General features: G+C 35.2%; 1 protein-coding gene across 3 annotated transcripts in view; it reads right to left on the reverse strand.

Annotated features, from left to right (window-relative positions):
* DARS1 (aspartyl-tRNA synthetase 1) overlaps positions 1-21,709 on the reverse strand; it is a 63,934-nt gene that overhangs the window by 37,220 nt on the left and 5,005 nt on the right. For all 3 annotated transcript variants that reach the window (XM_045479669.1, XM_045479670.1, XM_045479671.1), the window contains 2 exons: positions 21,060-21,152; positions 10,525-10,627 (listed from right to left, as the gene is read on the reverse strand). In XM_045479669.1, coding sequence (XP_045335625.1) covers positions 10,525-10,627; positions 21,060-21,152 — 196 coding nt within the window. The remainder of the gene's footprint in view (positions 1-10,524; positions 10,628-21,059; positions 21,153-21,709) is intronic.

Raw genomic sequence — 21,709 nt, forward strand, 5'->3', positions numbered from 1 at the left:
CTTTGTTGAGTGACTGTTTTACTTCTCACAGTAAGAGTAAGATGCTAAGAATGTGTAAGATGCACTGTGTGGCAGTGCTGATGATAAAAAAGACAAATGATTAAGCAAAAGTAGATGCAGTTATTAAATATGCCTAGTGGATTTTAGATTTCATGTTTATAATTATAGCTATCAAATATTTTCATATTGAAATTATTCAAGAAAAATAATTCTTTGCAAACATTAAACTCTTTAGTTTCTAACTACCACCCTCCCCTGCACTGTTTTTATAGCATGCTTTTTAACAATGGGGTGACTCCTTAGGAAGGCAGCTACTGCTTTATGGCAGAAGAGACAAGTTCATTAGTATTAATGATGACTAGAAAAAAATTTAATTGCTCCTTTGGAACTATTTTTAGCATTAACTTATGACTCAACATAAAAATACTTTTTTATTACTCAGTTATACTTTTAAAACCAAAATTATTATTTTTCACCAGTTTTGGTTTTCAATAACTCAGGGGCAGTATCTAAAAGTCACTGTCACCCTCAAGAAACAAAATAGTTATCTATTCTTTTATTTTTTATTAAAAAAATTTTTTTTTAAGTTTACGTGAGAGAGAAAGAGAGGGTGGGGGAGGGGCAGACAAAGAGGGAGAAAGAATACCAAGCAGGCTCTGCACTCTCAGCGCAGATTCCAATGTGGGGCTTGAACTCCCCAATTGTGAGATCATGACCTGAGCCAAATGCTTAACCAAATGAGCCACTCAGGGACCCTAACAGGTATCCACTCCTTGAGAATATACCAGAATAAACTGCATACTCTAGAAAAGACTGTTAAGGGGCACCTGGGTGGCTCAGTCAGTTAAGCATCCGACTTCAGCTCAGGTCATGATCTCACAGTTTGTGAGTTCGAGCCCCACATCAGGCTCTGCACTGACAGCACAGAGTCGGCTTGGGATTCTTTCTCTCCCACTGTCTCTCTGCCCCTCTCCCACACACACTCTCTCTCTCAAAATAAATAAGCTTAAAAAAAAAAAAATAGAGAAGATATTGTTGAGGAAAAAGCAATACTTTGAAACACATAGCATTTCCCAGTCATCAACACATTTCAGTGACATTAAGGTTGTATTCTAAGTGTATTAAGGTTGTATTCTAAGTGAGCTATTCTAAGCTTTAGACTGGTATCATTAGGTTATCTCCGAGAAGCATGAAGACATAGGAGGAGCGTGAGCCCTAGAGTCAAGAGACCTTAGCCAAAACACCTGGTACTTTAAATTTCAATTTCCTCAACTGTAAAAATGAACAGACATAAAGAAAAAGTGTCTATACCTCATAGGGCTGCTGTGAGGATCAAGAGACAAAGTGCAAGTATGGCATTTTGCAGCTCAGAAGATAGTAATAGTTAACTATTACTGCTGCTATTGTTATATTATAAGGAATACTATTAATATTGCTGTTATTTCCCTGTACATCAGACTCTGATGTATTGCATCCCAATGAGAATAAAAATTCACGATTGCCACCGAAAAGCTTGGCAAGATAAAGAAAGGACAGTCACTATACTGAATTTTAATTACAGATTGTTTCTTAAATATTAAAAATAATATTTCACGTGCAATGAAAGTCTAGGAGTGTGTATTAGGGTCGGGGGGGGGGCGTGGCGACTTCCTTCCATGGCCTTTCATCTAAGAAATATACGATACCAGTTAACAGAGGTAACTGAAGAGTATACTTCTCATCATTACTCATACAACCTATTCAATATATCCAAGATAATGATGGAATGTTAACAGCATAACCTTTGTATGAACAGTGGTTTTTACCTTTTATTTCACATTATTTTAGGGACCACATATTTAACACCCTCAAAGTGCTTTTACTAGGGCGCCTGGTTGGCTTAGTAGGCTAAGCATCCAACTCTTGATTTCGGCTCAGGTCATGATCTCGTGATTCTTGAGTTCCAGCCCTGCATGGGGCTCTGCTGCTGACAGCAGGGAGGCTGCTTGGGGTTCTCTCTCTTTCTCCTTCTCTCTGCTCCTCCTCTGCTTGTGCTCTCTCTCAAAATAAATAAACTTGAAAAAAAAAGTGCTTTTACCAAACCAGCCTGTCATATTAAAGGTTTAAAATATGTTAAGAATTCCTATATCTTAATATATGCTGATTGTTACTTAATAGTAATAGGGATAAACCTGGGAGTTGGTGAGCGCTAGGTGATGATCACAATTATAATTTTAGATAGTTATCAGCTCATCTTTCAAAACTATTCCCATCTTATTCCTATTACTCCCTTCTCCTCTCCCCCCAAAATCAATAATGGTGAAAAAACCCACTATTTTAAACTTTTCTTTTTGCATATTTACATATTCTTATATCAACAAACCTAAAAATCTGAATATGAAAGGCTTATAGCAAAACTGGCAACAAATTTGTTAGCTTTCTGGTTGTCAGAAATAATTTGTTGAATCTTACTATTATATTACTCAATGAGAAGTGTGCCCCACAAGATCTACATAACTACCCATATTCAAATTAATAATTTTTAAATCTTGGGAAAGGTGTAATAAAAGATTAGTTAAAAAAAAAAAAGGACATATAAAGTAGCTACACACTAGTTCTTTAAGTAATGCACCAACATAAAGTGCATCAATGATGTAAATTAAATATACAATTCATTGAGGCAAAGAATTCAAAATTCCCAAACATGAGAAACCATATATTTACTAGTTAACTCAAAATAGCACCCCCAAAGCATAAATTATCTAGGTAGTTTTAAGAATAATGAACTACCTTTTGATAATAAAAATCTGTATTCCAATTCTGGGGTAGGTACAACTTGGTTTATATGTCGAGTAACTTCAATTTTAATGAATTAGTACTATCACTCAGTCTCAGACTTTTATATTTCCCAGGCAAGTGGAAATAAAGATGTTTATTAAAGAAGGGTCTGAGCTGTAAAGAATGGAGTAAGACTAGCATACAGAAAACAATTTATGAAATCATGTGGCTAGTTAGTGGGGAGCCAAGTTTCTGCACTCTCTGGCTCTCTATTACACCCAGCTGCCCATAGGTGCTTTGTAAAAGTTAATGGTTTAAATTATTTACTTTGTGAACACATTTGTCTTCACTAAAACCCCAACAATAAGTTCAAAATATACATGGTAAAAAATTAAGCCACTACTCAACAAGGCACAGACCAATGGTTCTCAAACTACTACGTGGGCTCTCTTTCATGGTATAAACAATGTCAGGGACTCACTTTAATCGCTTTTATCATATTACTTAAAAAACTTCAAATATAAAAGTAGTATGAATGCTATATGCTTATTGCCCTTAACTATTTTAAGTTTAGTTTAAATTCCAGGTAGTTAACATACAGTGTAATATTAGTTTCAGGTGTACAATATAGTAATTCAACACTTCCCTACATCATTCAGTGCTCATCACAAGTACACTCCTTAATCCCCATCATCTACTTAACACACCCCCCCCACCCCCATCCCCTTGGGTAACTATCAGTTTTCTATAGTTAAGAGTCTGTTTCTTGTGGGGCACCTGGCTGGCTTAGTCGGTACAGGAACTCTTGATCTCAAGGTTGTGAGTTCAAGCTCCCTGTTGGGCACTGGGCCTACTTAAAAAAAAAAAAAAAAAAAAAAAAAAAAAAAAAAGTCTGTTTCTTGGTTTGCTCCCCCTTCTCCTTTGCTTATTTATTTTGTTTCTTAAATTCCACATATGAGTGAAATTGTATGGTATCTGTCTTTCTCTGACTTTTTTCCCTCTAGTTCCATCCATGTCATTGCAAATGGTGAGATTTCATTCTTTTTTTAATGGCTGAGTAATATTCCATTGTCTGTATAATATGTGTGTGTGTGTGTGTGTGTGTGTACACACACATACAATACACACACACACATACCACATCTTCTCTATCCACTCATTAATTGATGGACAATTGGGCTGCTTCCATATCTTGGCTATTGTAGATAATGCTGCTATAAACATCGGAGTACATATATCCTTTGAAATAGTATTTTGTATTCTTTGGGTCAATACCTACTAATGTGATTGCCGAATCCTAGGGTAGTTCTATTTTTAACTTTCCGATGAACCTCCACACTGTTTTCCACTGTGTATAGACCTTAACTTTATTTTTATTTATTTGCGGGGAGGGGGGGGGTACCAAATTACAGTCTTTGAAAGAATGGTACAAATGAAAAATGTTAAGTAGATGTTAAGTAAGATATACAACTTATAGGTAATTGCAACATGGATGTACTGCCTCAGTGACCAGGGAAGTCACCTTTGCAGCTATGAGATATAGCCCTTAACTTTAAATCAAAATGAACTTTAAAACAAAATGAAAACAAATACTAAAAATAACAAAATTCAGATAACAATATTAAAGTCTGCTAAAACTAAATTACTGACATTTGGTTTACTGTGTAGAGCTATAGTCTCAGATCCAGTTCTATATTTAATCTGTTTCTATACTTTTACTTTATTATCAGTAATGTCAAAAATGTCTGCTCACCATTACATAAAATGGGAAGTTTGAGGTTGGTTCTGGACAATTAGACCCCATAATTAACCCAAAACCTGCAAACAGGAATCCAAGAATGACAATTTAGATAAAGTATTAGTTGATAATTTTATGAAACTATCTTATTCATGTGAAAGTTAATAATGCAGCATTGTTAACTGAAATCTGAATCAAACAGGTATCTAGTATGGTAATTACCAGAACTGGAAATAGAAACATTTTTCCTTGCAATGGGAACTATTATACTGTTAGTGATCTGCTGCTCCTATATAGACAAAAATAGGATTCCATAAATCTGCTTGAATGGCATAGGCTTTTTTAATTTTAAGAAAGTTTTTAAATTTATTTTTGAGAGACAGAGCGTGAGCAGGGGAGGGGCAGAGGGAGAGAGAAACACAAAATCTGAAGCAGACTCCAGGCTCTGAGCTGTCAGCACAGAGCCTGATGTGGGTCTCGAACTCACGAACCATGAGATCATGACTTGAGCGGAAATTGGACGCTTAACCAACTGAGTCACCCAGGCACCCCAAGTCCACAACAGAAAAGTTCAGGATGCCTCTTAACTATCAAGTACCACCTAGTAATCCAACTTGTTCTCAGCATATGTAGCTATTCAAAACTACAGTGAAATCATCATTAGTAAAGAACACGGATATCATCTGGCTTCAGCTGGCATGAACACAACTGTAAATATGACAGTAAATGCTACATGAAAAGTTCTGAATTCACACAGCAGTTCTGCTATAAGTTAGCCTTTAAAATGATATGGAAAAATACCCTTATATAACTTTAAGATAATCATCAAAATTAAAAAAACTGAAGTTAAAAAAAATAAAAAATCTTCCAGCCTTCTAAGAGCATATCTATGGACCTTAAAGAAAAGAAAAACCAATCAATGAGGACCATGAAGGACACGGGCTTAAGCTAAGTGACAAAGATGGAGGATTTAATGAATAAAAGCGAAACTTTAAAATATGAGAAAGAGAGGCCATCACAGATACAGAGAATCTGCCCAATATGAAGAGTGTATATGGGGAAGTAGTGGGAAGTAACATTGTAGTGAGGGAATCAACAGGCAGAATTAACATAGCATATGGTTGGAAACAGGAAGCCATTTAATATTTTAGATAAAAATACCACTGGAAAATAAACCTCTGGCAAGTATAGATTTCAGGAAAGAGCAAAAAGAATTTGTATGTCTCAATAAAAACTAGTTTAGGGGCACCTGGATGGCTCAGTCCGTTAAGCGTCCAACTTCAGCTCAGGTCATGATCTCGTGGTTCACGAGTTCGAGTTCGCGTTGGGCTCTGTGCTGACAGCTCAGAGCCTGGAGGCTGCTTTGGATTCTCTGTCTCCCTCTCTCTCTGCCCCTCCCCAGCTCGTACTCTGTCTCTTCTCTCTCTTAAAAAAAATGAAACATTAAAAAATTTTTTTAATAAAAAAACTAATTTAATAAATTATTGGACTTTTGTTCCAACCCAATTAACATGTGGCAGAAATTACAAAGAACAACACTAAAAAGATGCCCCCCCCCAAAAAAAGGCCAAATGCCTTGGAAAATTCATTCAGAGAGACAAAAAGAAGACTTTCCTCTCAAAACAATTTTATTTTTTGAAGTTTAGTTATTTATTTTGAGAGAGAGAGACAAAAACAGGGGAGGGGCAGAGAGAGAGAGAGAGAGAGAGAATCCCAAGGAAGCTCTGCACTGTCATCAAGAGCCCAATGTGGGGCTCGAACTCACAAACTGTGAGATCGTGACCTGAGCTGAAACCAAGAATCAGATGCTTAACCAACTAAGTCACTCAGGTGCTCCATCCTCCCAAAAAAATTTTAGTAAAATTTTGGACAGAAAGTCCACGGGACCTTAAGGTTTTTGGAGTATGGTATAACAATAATATGTGAGTATAATTAGACCACAGCAAGTTATAAAAATTATCTTATGTTAATGTCAAATAGAGTAATTTCTTTTTATTGTTATTTAATAAAAACCACACTATAGATTCTTGTTTTACAGAAGTGCCAGCTCACCAAAGATCTCAAAGACAAGTGCATGAGAGCTACCTTAATCTTTGCTTTCACAATGGAGCCAATGAATACTTATTTCACTTATTTGTATTTTTAAAAAAAGTTTATTTACTTATTTTTTCTTTTTTTTTTTAAGTCTATTGCCAATTCTTTTTGTTTTTTTTTAATTTTTTTTTTTTTAACATTTATTTATTTTTGAGACAGAGAGAGACAGAGCATGAACGGGGGAGGGTCAGAGAGAGGGAGACACAGAATCTGAAATAGGCTCCAGGCTCTGAGCTGTCAGCACAGAGTCCAACGCGGGGCTCGAACTCACAGACCGCGAGATCATGACCTGAGCTGAAGTCAGACGCTTAACCGACCGAGCCACCCAGGCGCCCCTATTTATTTATTTTGAGAGAGACAGAGCACGGATGGGGGATGGGCAGAAAGAGAGAGAGAAAGAGAGAATCCCAAGCAGGCTCCACATTGTCAGTGCAGAGCCCGACAAGGAGCTCAAACTCATGAGCTGTGAGATCATGACCTGAGACAAAGTTGGACACTTAACCAACTGAGCCACCCAGGTGCCCCTACATACTCATTTTATTTTTTTTGAATACTCATTTTAAATGAAATAGTTTGTATAAGTCTAACAAGTACACATAATTTTTAGGAAAAGGATTTTGAAGGATGAAGAACAAAACCAACACATCTTTTTCCTAAAAAAGTTCTGAAAGTTCTTTAGAATTCATATTACAACTTCACTTGATTTATTATTCATGTAAAGAGCAGGTAATTTTCAAAGTAAAATTTTTCTGTTTGTGATTTTCTTCTTTAAAAATTAGCACTTTTGATTGTAAGATCATATTGGCTGTCTTTCAAAAATGACACGTGACTTAGGGGTGCCCAGGGTGGCTCAGTAGGTTGAACATCCGACTTCGAATCAGGTCATGATCTCATGGTCCATGGGTTTGAGCCCAGTGTCGGGTTCTGTGCTGACAGCTTGAAGCCTGAAACTTGCTTCGAATTCTGGGTCTCCCTCTCTCTCTGTCCCTCCCTGACTCACGTTCTGTCTCTCTTGCTCTCAAAAATAAACATTAAAAAAAATTAGAAATGACATGCTGTCTTAGACTTCTATTACTAAGAAAGATCAGAATTTCTGTACTGAGAAGTACAATCTATAGTCACATAAAAAAAGCTGACTGACCTATCAGGGACATGAAATCATGTTCCTAAAAAAAATGATCAATCAACCACACAAATTAAAAACTTATCATTTTTACATGGATGGACCTAGTGGAGTATTATGCTAAGTGAAAAAAGTCATGTAAAGACAAATACCATGATTGTACTTCTATGTGGAATCTAAAAAAAAAACCCCAAATGAACAAATAAATGAACAAAAGAAGCAGAAAAAGACCCATAGACACAGAGAACAAACTGGTAGCTGTCAGAGTGGGTGGAGAGATGGGAGGATGGGTAAAAAATGGTGAAGGGCAGAAGAAGATACAGGCTCCCAGTTATGGAATGAGTAAGGGACGGAGATGAAAGCCACAGTGTAAGGAATATAGTCAATGATACTGTCAGCATAGCGTTCTGTATAGAGATGTTGAGTCACCATGTTGTACACCTGAAACTAATGTAACATTGTGTGTCAACTATACTTCAATAAAAAAAAAAAAACTCATCATTTTTTACCACACAGAGTCTTAGTCATGAGAATTTTCCTCTTTCACGAGGTAGCAAAAGTTATTAACACATTTACTCTTAATTACTCAGGCTAGACACCTTAACATAAGAGTAGTGCCAAAAGCTAAATAATTATAACCAAAGTACCACATGTTAAGCCTATTGTATAAAATTGGCTCCATTTACTTGCCTATAACCAGCCAAAGGCTTTATAATTTGCAATAGCTCTATTATGAAATCATTTTTTCCCACACATTACTAATTATATAAAGCCTATTTTTTAGGGGGCAGGAAAGTAAAAATAGATACTGTGCTTTGCTTAAAAAAAAAAATCCAAGTCACAACTGAACTGTTAAGCTGAATTACATCTAGATCGACTGAGTTCCACTTTAGGATTATGAAATCCAGACTACGTTATCTAAATTCTTGCCTTGTCTAAAAAAAAGATCACCCTTACACTATATCATTTAAATGAAAGTCTTTCTTTAATTTATATGAGGACATAGTAGCTCTGCTAGCTATTAGGCTTTGGTTGACCTCTGATATGGTTAACTGCTGTTCATCAAGTCCCAGAAGTTTGAAAAGATCCAAAATAATAAGAAATAACTATTCATGGACTATTTGAATGTGTTTACTTCTAAAGACATCAATCAAATGAATCCATTGTCCTTTTGTCATTATAACATCTCTTAGTGAATACTAAGGGTAAATGGGATTTTCAAAAGATTTTCAGACTAGAATATTTTCTTCAGGAATGTAACACTAAGGTTATTAATGCAATTTAGTGGAAACACATATTCTATATAAAACTGTCAGCTCCATTTATTAGTTTTCAGAAACCAATTTAATATGTAAAAGACAAAAGCCATAAAGGTTATCTGTTGATTTTAAGTTGACTTTTTCCCAGTATTTTCCAGTGTATTAAATATAATTTAGCATATATGTCTACGGTTTGCAGGGTCTCTATTCAGAGAAGATTCTCTGTGTAAAATTCATTTCTAGGGACTAAGCTTACTTATGTCCCACTTCATAGGATACAGTCTGACCTTAAAAAGCTAGCTGAATATGTACCCCACAAGCATACACTCTTACAGTCTATGAGATGAAATCAGCAAACCTAATCACCAAAAGATACAGATAGAAGAGATGGAAGTCTCTAGGGAGCAGGACTGGGAGACAGGGTGAGGTGGGGCTACTGTACCAGTACTATAAATACTACTGAGTTCCTCAGTGAATTGATGTAATTAACAGCACTGGAGTTTTTAAAGCAGACTGCAGATATTGCTGATATAATAAAATTAAATTTGGTAAATAAATCGCTAAACCGACACCAGTTACTGAACATCCAGTACATGTAAAACACTATGCCAGAGGAGTCAGGGAGGGCCCAAGCATAAATTAGGATGTTAAATTAGGTTGTTTTTTAGTTTCTTTCTAGTTCTAAAATTATGGATAATTCTATCTATATTCACTCATCTTTGAAAGTTTACATCTAAAGAACAGAGATAAAAAATCAATAGAAAAATATAACATTTGTGCCTATACTCTGTCACTGAAAATATGCCCATTTTCCAAGTCTTCTTTAATCATTATCATGCAAATAAAATTCTGATTGATCAAAACATACAAACAAAACGAGGCACATTACCAGCTATTATTACTTTAGAACTATAGCATGTACAACCCCTACACTATCTCTATATCCTGCCTCTTGCAAACTGAACAAAACAATGCATTTCTACAGGAACTCTGAGCCAGACAGCAAGAGCTGGGGGGTTGGGAGTTGGCGGGGTGTGGGTTGATTTTACTTTTTTTTTTTTAACCGTTTTGGTGTCAAAATTAAAAGTTGTAACATGTTATGACATTTGAATTACTTCCTTTGGGGGAATCATTTGCAAAACTACATTCTTTTATTTTATATGCTTTTATTTTTCAGTTAGGAAACTTGTTGCTTAATATGCAAATCTCAAACTGGGGGAGGGAGGGAGGAAAAGAAGCTCAACAAACACAACAAAATAAAGTTGCTTTGCTATGTTGAGGCTGCCAGGCTTTTTGTTACTCCACTTGAAAGTAAATGTGACTTGTCTGTAGAGAGTGCTGCTTCAGCAGTTCCAAATGAATTTCAAGCCTGTGCTCCATATTTTCTCTTTTGTAAGTTTAATGTATTCAGCAATACTGAACTGACAATTTAAATAACTACATTTTTAAACAAACGAAGCATTGATGTTAATGTATGAAAATGGTCCAAACCCCTGGGAGTCTTGGTTCCCACCATTGTTTATTCTGACAACAGGATATAATTGCTTACTTACTTGGCAGCAAATTTAACCATCTGCTTGCTTGCATGGTCTCCCACCGCCACGAGCGCCTGGACGTTAAACTGCTGCTGACGTAGGACTAAGAAACATTGCTTCCCTGAATAAGACAGAAAGAACACAAGTGTATTAAGGACATGCTACTTCAGGTTTTACAAAGAAGAAAAATGTTTTACTTTAAAATTGAGCTAAAATTTACCACACACATTAGACACAAACACACATATCCGGCTTCCACAGCCAAAATACTCATACTGTTGACAAGCTTTAAAGAAACCCAAGTTCCCACTAGAGTAACAAAAATGCTTTAACATGTTTGTTATAAGAATGTAGGCAAATCACCAATTTCAAAAAAATTGTATAATTAGAAAATTACTTTATCATGGCACTGATTAAACAAATTTGAAGTAACTTCAGATCACTCAACATTCATTCAATGAGTGTATTCTACAGGCAAAGGCACTCTGCTAACCTCTATAGGATCTTCAACGATGCAGCCACAGAAGTGCTAATCAAGTGCTTAGTAAAGAGAACACAAGCACTCTGTGGGGGTGGTCCATTTTACTTCCTACCAAGCATTTAGGATGACAGGCTAGTTTCTTCCATGTTCTATTTTCCTTTATCATCTTCCTTATCCTTCATCCTTTATAAATATTTCCACATTTTCTTCACAGCAAGTAACTTACTTTGTCTATAAAAGATCATTCTCTTTATGCTCTATAACCAGTTTTATTTTCACCTATTCTGGGCTTGTGATCCCCCCTCCTTTCATAAGAAACAGCCTTTCCTTATTCTTAACTTTTTGAAAAACATTACTCATAATAGATTCAACAACTATTTATCCTGGTGACATCTCTTTCCTCCAAAGCAGATTCTTTGATCAAGTTTTGGGAAATTGCTTCCTCATAGAACAAGTCTTTTCAAGATCACTTTTCTCATCAGGTTGTTTTATAAAAACATCAGAAGAATTCAGTTTTTAAACTAAGAATGATCCTTGCAAAAAAAAAAAAAAAAAGAAAAAAAAGAAAAGCAGGCTTATAGTTATTACTTTCAACATTCAACATACTGTATTTTGAAATGCATATTAGATAGCAATCATGAGTCTAAAACAAAACAAAACAGAACTAGACAGGTTGCAAACAAAGTGCAAACATAGACATAATCTATGGACTTCCGAGTAATATATGACTGACATGTTTTACCACTAAATAGACCCTCATTCTCCCTTTCTTTTGGAGTATGATCCAGTCATAAAGTAAAACCTTAAGAAGAAAGTTACACATACTAAACACATTCAAGAAGATTTTAAGATGCTGAATGGATAAAGATTGTTACCATAGAGAAATCTGCAGATGGACCAAAAATGACATTATCCAGGAACTACTGGAACAGAATGTCTGTGAAATTCTCAACAGAGTATATTGTGAAATGGAAGGGAATGTGATTTAATAAGTTTTTTAGCTGCTCTCATGGTACAGACAGGCAGCACAGTCCTAGCTGCACTACAAAGCCAAGCTGCAATGAACTCCAATGCTACACAAAGGACCTTGAGAGAGAATAGAGCTCTACAGGACTTACAAAGAGTTAGCACATGAAAATGTCTCAGGGTCAGCACTAGGGGGTAACACTTAGTGTAAGGGCTGGTAAAGCGTAAAAGCTTGGAAATCAAAAGACTTAGGATGGTATCCTATCACTTCCTGTGAAGGGGCCTGTGGGAAAATTATTAAACTACTTTATGCCTGTTTTTCATCTGCAAAATGGAGAAAATAATATATTACTCACGGGGTTTTCTCAAGTATTCTCCTGTAATATTGAGGATTACATAAGTAATATGTTTAGAGTTGTGACACAACCAATTAATGTTAAGTATGAATAAATGTAATTAATGTTAATTATTATTACAGCACCACTGCACTGGCTCCTTATTTGAGGATTGATTACCATATCCTATTTTGAATCTGGATTATAATGTGTAACAACCATGCCAGGTACTGGGAACACAAAATAATTACTTGTGTAACAAGTAAAAAACATTATTTGTAAAAAACAAAATAATGACAATCATGATAGACTATCATGTAAAGAAAGTTATAAAACCATATAAAGTATAATCCCAATTCTGTTTGTCAAAGAAGTATATTAAAATCGACTGCGTAGGGAAGAAAACACCAAAATATGAAATTGATTGAATACAGAAAAAACACCAGAATGGGGCTACTAACAGATGTGAAATTGTAAGAAATTATGCTGTCCTTTATATTTTTTTTCCTGAACTTTCTACAATAAGCATGTACTACTTTTCCAATGAGAAAAAATACTTTTTAAGAGAATAATACAATCAGAGAGGTAGCTAAAAAGAAAGGTAAAGGATGAAAGGAAATCTTTAATACAAATACTTCGTAGAACCTGGGAGTTTTAGCAGGCTAAGTATAGAAGCAAATGCACTCCCTGAGATTTGACATGATTGCTAGGGAAAACAAATCAAGAAATGAATGATTATGAGGGCAGTGAAGATTGTTCACTGTCTTCTTTTAATGTTTAATGTGTTTATTGTATGTATTTCTAAGAATTAAACTTCTTATTTAAAAAGGAAACAGATGGAAAGGAGACGTGAAGTAGTAAGACCTGCACCATGAACATATTATACAAACCTACAAGTAAAAATGTACCAGCACAAAAACAGCCAGATCAATGAAGCAGAACAAACCCAAAATATACCGTATTAGAGAAATTTTAATTCCAGATGGAATTGAGGAAATAAAAATAAATGAATAAACACGGAGTAAAAAATGAAATTGAATATCAAACTGTACAAAGGAGGAGGGGAAACTTTTCTAAGTTTAAAAATTACAGAATATCTATACACAAAAATTGAAACACTGGGAAAAATTATTTGCTGACTTATAGCCTATATGAATTAACATCATTACTAAAGATCATAAAGATTTATGAGTAAAGGACATTGAAATTCCAACAAGAAAATGGGCAATAAACTAGAACAAATCATTTGAAAGAAAAAGAGAAAAATCTTAGTAAACGTGAGGAAAAAATGAAATGAAGGTAATGCAAGTGGAAGCAAACAATGACGACACATAATTTACCTCTCAAAGTAGGAGAGATTTAAAAATATGTAATATCTAATGCTTCGGAGAATTAAATGAAAACCTTTCCTTCATAATTTGCTCATGGCAAGGCAAACTTGCACATGCTTTTGGAGAACCATCTGGCAGTGGGCATTAAAAGGCTTAAAAACATCTCTTTGCTTCAAGAAATGTATTTCTTAGAATATATGATAAGAAAATTGGGTATGTAAAGGCTTGTAGTGACAAAGATGTTCATAGCAATATTATTTCTATAAAAGCACTGAAACTCTATTATCACTCACTTCATATTTATGCAGTCTTTACTAGTGGAATGATCTACATGCAACTCTAATGCTATCTATGGTTTCCAGGTTTTCAGTTTTCTAAGCACCTTCAAATACCAGAACCTTGATTATCCACTCAAAAAAATTATTAAGACTCAAAAAATACTGGCTATCTGGTAAGTAGACCTGTCTGCTCAGACTACTTCCACCAAGTACTTTTGAGAACAAGTTCTCGCCAGTGAGTAAACAAAATTGTTCCTTCTTTAGCTCTGATTGGTGACACACTACATGGCATGCTTTGCTCCACGTTTTGCAAGGCACTATCTTATAGACACTGGTGAGTGGCAACAGGAGCAGCATGTGAATTGACATCCCTTTTATGTAATTTAAAAAAACAAAGAATACACCTATGCTTATAAATGCATTTTTTCCCTGGAAGGATATACAAGAAATAACAGTGGACATTTCTGGGGGAAGAGATTGTAATGAGATGGAGAAGCTAGAATTGTGAATTCTAATTTTTCTTTTATATCTTTCTGTACTTTTGGAATTTTAATTTTTACTATACCCATATATTACTTTTTATTCTAAGAAGCAAGTATGTGACTTCTCACTTCAGCAAAAAGTTCTAAGTTAGCATTGGAACTTTATAGGTTAAAGTTAATCTAGGTTAATCAACTGCTAAATATTATTCATCTTTCTTCTTGGAACCCTTCAACCAAGAAACAGTTTATAGAAAGGAAAATAAAGACTATGATCAAAATAGCTGAATGAATGCACTACTTATAGATACCTTAAATTTAGCTCCGTAACAGTTAAGAATTTGTGTTGCAATTTGATTAAGTTTTTAGAAGAGGCAGTTTATTTCTTAAGTTTACACAAATGTAAAGTTTGATATCCTTTATGGCACCAGTTGCATTTTTTAGTTCTAAGCTGAACAATAAACATGGTCACAGTCAGGACAAAAAGGCTTACTCTCATCTCCATTACAGTGATGGCTCAGTAATAGAGAGTGCTTTTTTTTTTTAAGTTAAAAAATTTTTTAAATGTTTTATTTTTGAGAGAGACAGATCGACAGAGGGTGAGTGGGGGGAGGGGCACAGAGACAGAGTTCGAAGCAGGCTCTAAGCTCCATGCTATCAGCACACAGGCCAACTCAGGACTTGAACTCACTAACTGTGAGATCATGACGTGAGCTGAAATCAGATGTTTAACCGACTGAGCCACCCAATAAAATGTGTTACTGTGGAAGAACTAGGTGTAAACCAATCTTCTGTTTTCATCTCTTCCTACTGTCTTTCAGCTTGCCAAGCTCCTGAACTCATTATCTAGATAATTAACTAATACCCAACAGTAATTATTTTCCTTCATCATTTATGTTGATCTGTTACTGAATAAAACAGCAAAGACCTAAATGTTTTAAAGTACTTTCCATTTGTTATTTCCTCTGAAATATTCTTGTATGAAGAGAAGCTGAGGTTCTAAACTAATTACCAAAATAAACTCGCTATTTTGGAAGTATAAGCAAGTTTTTAGGAAGAAAAGTATTGAAAGAGAATTATTTTGTGCTAAATGACTTAAATGTAGTATATTTAAAATTTGAAAGGAGCCACAGATACTTCAGTTACTCTTTCAAGATGCAGGCTTAAGCTCATAAGCTTTCACAATCAAAAGAAACAAATTTTTATCATATCATTAAGAGTTAAAAATTTCTCCTTGCTCCTATATAAACCACTTGATTTTAGGGATGTGATACATAAACCTACTATAAGAAATCTGATTTAACTTTTTAAAATGTATGAAACATTATCCTTAAATTTAAGGATATTTGTTGTTAACCGTTTTTGTTTTGTTGTTTTTTTGCATAACAGGATTCTAGTTGTCATACTTCTGACACTATGATTTTGACACTTCCATTTCCTTATTTGTGGTTTTACAGAGCTTTGCTCTACTTGAAACTGCCAGCATGCGTTGTTTCTCCAAGTCCAGTTTTAATGTGTTACTACTCCTGGAGTTATAGCACTTGAATGCTTTCAAGTAAAAATCATATTTACTGACAATTTTTCCTATAAAAGGAAGAAGGGAGTAGAGGCAATCAGGGTTTTGCAAATTCAAAACATAAGATTTTGTTTCTTTAGATAATCTACTTTGGCAGAAATAAAAAACATTGACAATCACTACTGGCAACAATATACAGAAAGTGGTACTGTCACATACTCGTGGGGAGTATAACTGAGCACAGCTTTTTTGGGTGTAATCTGGTATAAGAAAATTTAAGTATGCATAAATATACCCTTCAACCCAGCAATTTCACTTCTAGATACCTATAATGGATAAATACTGCCTTATGTAGATCTGTAACTAGTATCAAGGGAAGATCTTCAAGAAACACTGTTAACTGAAAACAAAAATGTTGCAAAATAACATGTAAAATATGTCTTCTGTGTAAAACAAGACAAGTTAAAAGTCACACATAAAAAAACAAATAAAAACCTGTATATATGTATGTGTACATATGTGCATTAAAAAAGATTTTTAGAAAGACAATGAACAATAAGAATTAATAGAAAAGGCTGGGGCAGAGGATAGCATATAGAGAAGACAAAAGGGAATATTATTGCTGTATTCTCTGAAAAATTCAAGTGAACATATGTATGTATTATTTAGGTAATTTCTAATTTAAACACGGACACACACACACACCCATATATATATACATATACTTAAAAACAAAATAATAGGGTTTTCTAATAACAAATTATGAAAACTAGATTAATGTAAAATTCCAAGGAAAAAAAAAACCCACGAAAATTAACCCAGTACTATACTGAAAGAATACTACCCACACCTTTGCCAAATTCCATTTATTCCAAGAATCCAAAAATGGTTCAACATTAAGAAATCCACTACTGTAAATCATTACAATTACAAAGAACTGATTCTTGTTAATTGTGGCAGTTATGTTCTATAAAGTCACCAGGAACAACGAATTTGCAAATATTGAACCACCACTGCTCCTAGGGGAAATATAAGGTTAGGTTCCCGTGAGACTCTGGTCACAATATTTTCATCAGTCCATCAATACATAACCTTGTGTGTGTTTCTGTTTAAAGACACACTACTTAATATACACTGTTGATTCATTAATATTGAACTCAAGGCCAACAGCACTATAACTCATGCTTGAATGAAGCTTCTCTAACACTTATATTTTCTCAGTAAGGCACAAGCCTTCTTGCACTTAGGAACACTGGAAAACACTTTAGCACTATGCTTGGTGGCCACTGTAAATAGCCATATCACCAACAAAAAGCACAAAACTGTGAAGAACATGGCCTTAAATAGATTGTGAAGAGAGCTGATACAAGAAGGCAGAGCTTCACTGTTTGACCTCAGCTGGGAACATGTGCGTTGGGTGACTCAAGTTTTTTGCCTCTCTGCACATGAGTATGTCTGACATGTCTGTGAATGACAGTGAAAGTGCTGCAGGTATTGATTTTGGGGGTTACAAATACATTTTAGCAAGCAGAATTTGCAAATACACAATCCATGAATAAAGAGGATCAGCTGCATTTTAATTTTTTATTATATGGAAAATTTCAAACAAATACAAAAGCAGAGAGAATATTATATGAACCTCTACATAAATACACTCAACACAATTATATTTTGAGGGAAAAAAAAGATCAAAAAAGGCCTAATAAAATTTAATATGTATTCCTGGTAACAGAAAATTTGGACTAGAAGAAAATTTCTTTTAATCTAGTCTTTAAACTTTGGCATTGTTTTCTAATGACATTTTATGTAGAACACCCAAAGGCATGAAATAACTCATCAGGAGTTAAATCTCTGCTGTCTGAAAAATTCTTCATTGAGGGAATCCCCGTAGTACTGGAGAATCTACTAATCATTACAAAGAGAAACAAGAAATGAGATAAACATTTGAAAGAGAAGGACAAAAGATCATAATTTGTAAATGATACCAATGTCTACCTACAATCTCCATGTACTTCAATAATTAACAACTCAGGGCCATTCTTGTTTTAGCTTTATTCCAATCCACATATCCCTTGACTCTTGTACAGTATACTGTGAAGCAAACTATTTTGCTGTTATTTCACTTGTACAAAGTTCTTAAGTACATTATTCCTAAAGGATAAGATCTTTTTAAAAATAATATTACCATAGTACTATTATTCCAACTAAAAAAAGTTATTTAACGTCAAACATCCAGCCAATGTTCAAATTTCCAAGTCTCAAGTATCCTCCATTTTCATTTACTCATTCATTCATTCACCTTTGGATCCAAATAAGTGACTGGTTGAGAGATAAAAAAAAATTTTTTTTAAACATTTATTTATTTTTTAGAGACGGAAAGAGAGCATGAGCGGGGAGAGTAGAGAGAGAGAGGGAGACAGAATCCGAAGCAGGGTCTAGGCTCTGAGCTATCAACAGAGATCCCACGAACTGTGAGATCATGACCTGAGCCAAAGTCGGATGCCTACTCAACTGAGCCACTCAGGTGCTCCGAGAGATAAAATTCTTAAGTCTATTTTAATCATATGTTTCTCCTTGGGGTGCCTGGGTGGCTCAGTTGGTTGGGCATACGACTTCGGCCCAGGTCATGATCTCACGGTTTGTGGGTTCGAGCCCTGTGTCGGGCTCTGTGCTGACAGCATGGAGCCTGGAGCCTGCTTAGGATTCTGTGTCTCCCTCTCTCTCTGCCCCTCCCCCAGCTCATGCTCGCACCCTGTCTCTGTCAAAAATAAATAAACTTAAAAAAAAATCGTATGTTTCTCCCTCCCTTTTCTAGTTATTTGTTGAAGAGATCACATCATTTTTGCCTAGTAGTTTCCTATAATCTAGATTTTGCTGACTGCATCCTCATTGTCACTTAACATAGTCATTTGTCCTATGTTTTTCCTATAAATTGGTAGTTAGCTCTAAAGGCTACATTGAGATTTAGGTACAATTTTTTGGGCAAGACAGTAGCATTGGGTGGTGTTGGGTTCTTTCATGAAGAGACATAAAATATTTCTGATTGTCTCTCTATTGTATCATTAGCAATCACTGGTGATGAATGCCTGGATAATCTACTAGGGACAAAATGATGAAGCTCTAACACGCTTTTTTTTTCATTTTATTCACTGCAATACTTCTCCAGCAACTTTCCTCTATCTACCATTTGGTTAGCCAGGGATATAGAATTCATACAGAAACGATACTTTAATCAGTTTTCAAAATAATGAGTCTGTTTCACCAGTGACCAACTAGGTTTTGTTTGCCTGCCTTAGCGTTATTATAAATTTATGGATTAAAAAATATCTGCTGTGTTTCAATTCATTACATTTACCCTTATTGATACACATATTGTTCCACTTGGGGGATGGGTGCGAAGGGAAGTATTCTTGGTTCAGACCTACATGTAGCATGCATTCTTTTAATTTGCTAAATAACTATGTTTAAGAGACACAGTGGCCAGTTGGACAGAACAAAGGCTCCCAGTCTAATGTGAAAAAGACAACTAAATGAAGGAATACAAAACAATGTGATTATCTTTTGGCAGAATAAATGGCCGGAACTTTCAGAAAGACAAATCAACATTTAAAAAAAAATTAAAACTCCACCAATATTCCTCTCAAAGTCTAATGGTATTCAGCTGTTTGGGGGGAGTATACTGGAAGAACAGACAAACTTTTAGTAGTAGTGATACTGAGAGTGAGATATAAATCTAAAATGTCAGAATTTTAAAAATAATGGGCCCACATTAATTCTATAATAAACACTGAAAAGCACTGTAAGAAATGATGTAACACAGCATGTATTAAATATTATAGAAGTAATCAGCTCCGCCAGGGAGACTAAGTGTCTTAGAAAACTACCACATTCTGTTCATATTCTACCAATTACTATGAGAACTTGGGTGAGTAGCTTTCTCATTTGAAGCCTCAGTGTTCTCATTTATAAGGTAGAATACCAAAGCCTGTTCTGCCTACTTCAAAAATTTGTAGGGATGATCAAATGTGAAAAAGTGTATGAAAAGTATAAAATTATAAACTAATGTTAAGTGTCATTAATACTTTTATACAATTCTGAACACTAGGCTAGGACAAGTTTCTATAAGGAACAGGCCTGTCTAAACTACCTTAATCTTTCTTTGTTATTATTGCTAAATTCTTAGTACCATCCAATAGAACTTCCTACAATGATAAAAGTATTCTGTATTTGTGCTGTATTTTGGGAGCCGCTAGCCATTGTGGCTATTAAGCACTCATAATACAGCTAGTGACTTGAACTATTAAATTTTAATTTGGTTACATGTAGCCAGTGGCCACTGTATTGGATAACCTGATCTTAGCCTTATTTCTCTATCACCTATCTTGCTATCTAAATATTAAAATACAAGAATATTAACAAATGAAAAGCTTCTCAACCACACTCTTCACTTAAAACTAAACTTTTAGGGTGCCTGGGTGGCTCAGTACGTTAAGCATCTGACTTCAGCTCAGGTCATGATCTTGGGGTTCATGAGCTTGAGCCCTGCATTAGGCTCTGTGCTGACAGCTCAGAGCCCAGAGCCTGCTTTGGATTCTGTGTCTCCCTGTCTCTCTGCTCCCTGCCTGCTCACACACTCTCTCTCTCTCTTTCTCAAAAATAAATAAAAATTAAAAAAAAAAAATCAAACTTTTGAGAGATGCTAGAAAAGTACCTTAAAGTCTTAGATTTAATCTGAATTTTTAAGGTCAAAAAATTTTTTTTTAATTTTTTTTTTTTTTTAACGTTTATTTATTTTTGAGACAGGGAGAGACAGCATGAATGGGGGAGGGTCAGAGAGAGAGGGAAACACAGAATCTGAAACAGGCTCCAGGCTCTGAGCTGTCAGCACAGAGCCTGACGCGGGGCTCAAACTCACGGACTGCGAGATCATGACCTGAGCCAAAGTCGGATGCTTAACCGACTGAGCCACCCAGGTGCCCCAGGTCAAATTTTTTTTTAAGGATGTCTTATAAGAACCTAAAACTAATTAACCATGAACTAATATTTCACAGTGATTTAAGAAAGAAAATAGATGTTTTGAAAGATTTACTTTGGTCTGTGAGGAATTTGCAAAACAAAAAACTTAGAATCCTTACCAAAAGGACCATAATCATTAAATCAATCTTACCTTTAGCTCTACTTGTATGAACCCTTGCACGCACCCAAACAACTTCATCAGCTCTGTGTACTGTCAAGTCGCTAACCCGAACCAAAACTCGATCTGCAGCAGATAAGTGAAACAATTTTGTAATTCAGAATTTACAAAGTCATAATTATTTTGGTTTGGCAGCTAGCATAAGTACTTGGTATTATCTTAAATAATTTCCAATCTCTGATAACATCTTCTTTTCTATCACTGTTCATATGCAATTTGCTTCAAGTTTTATGAACTGTACTAAGTACATCTCTAAAATCTATCCAATTCTCATTCATCTTCATTGCCACCATCTCAAACCAAAGTACCATTTCTTTTGTCTAAACTATAGCAACAGCCTTAAACTGGTATTCCCCTGATCCCCTAACTCAGTCTACACTGGAGTCAAAGAGATAGTTTCAAAACGCAAATCTCTTGAATACTTCAATGGTTAAAAAAATAGAGCTTGTCTTTACCTGCCTTTGCCTAGGTGGACATGGTATTTTCCTTTGCCTGCCATGGTATACAAGTCAACTATGCACAGGGGAGGACTTTCTGCCAGGCCTGGATAGTCATAGTACCAGGACACGGAGAATGATCCAGGGAGGGCATGTAACTCAAAATAAATAAAGTCCTTCTGTGGG

This window comes from Leopardus geoffroyi, chromosome C1 (genome assembly GCF_018350155.1).
Source record: "Leopardus geoffroyi isolate Oge1 chromosome C1, O.geoffroyi_Oge1_pat1.0, whole genome shotgun sequence".
Lineage (NCBI taxonomy): Eukaryota > Metazoa > Chordata > Mammalia > Carnivora > Felidae > Leopardus > Leopardus geoffroyi.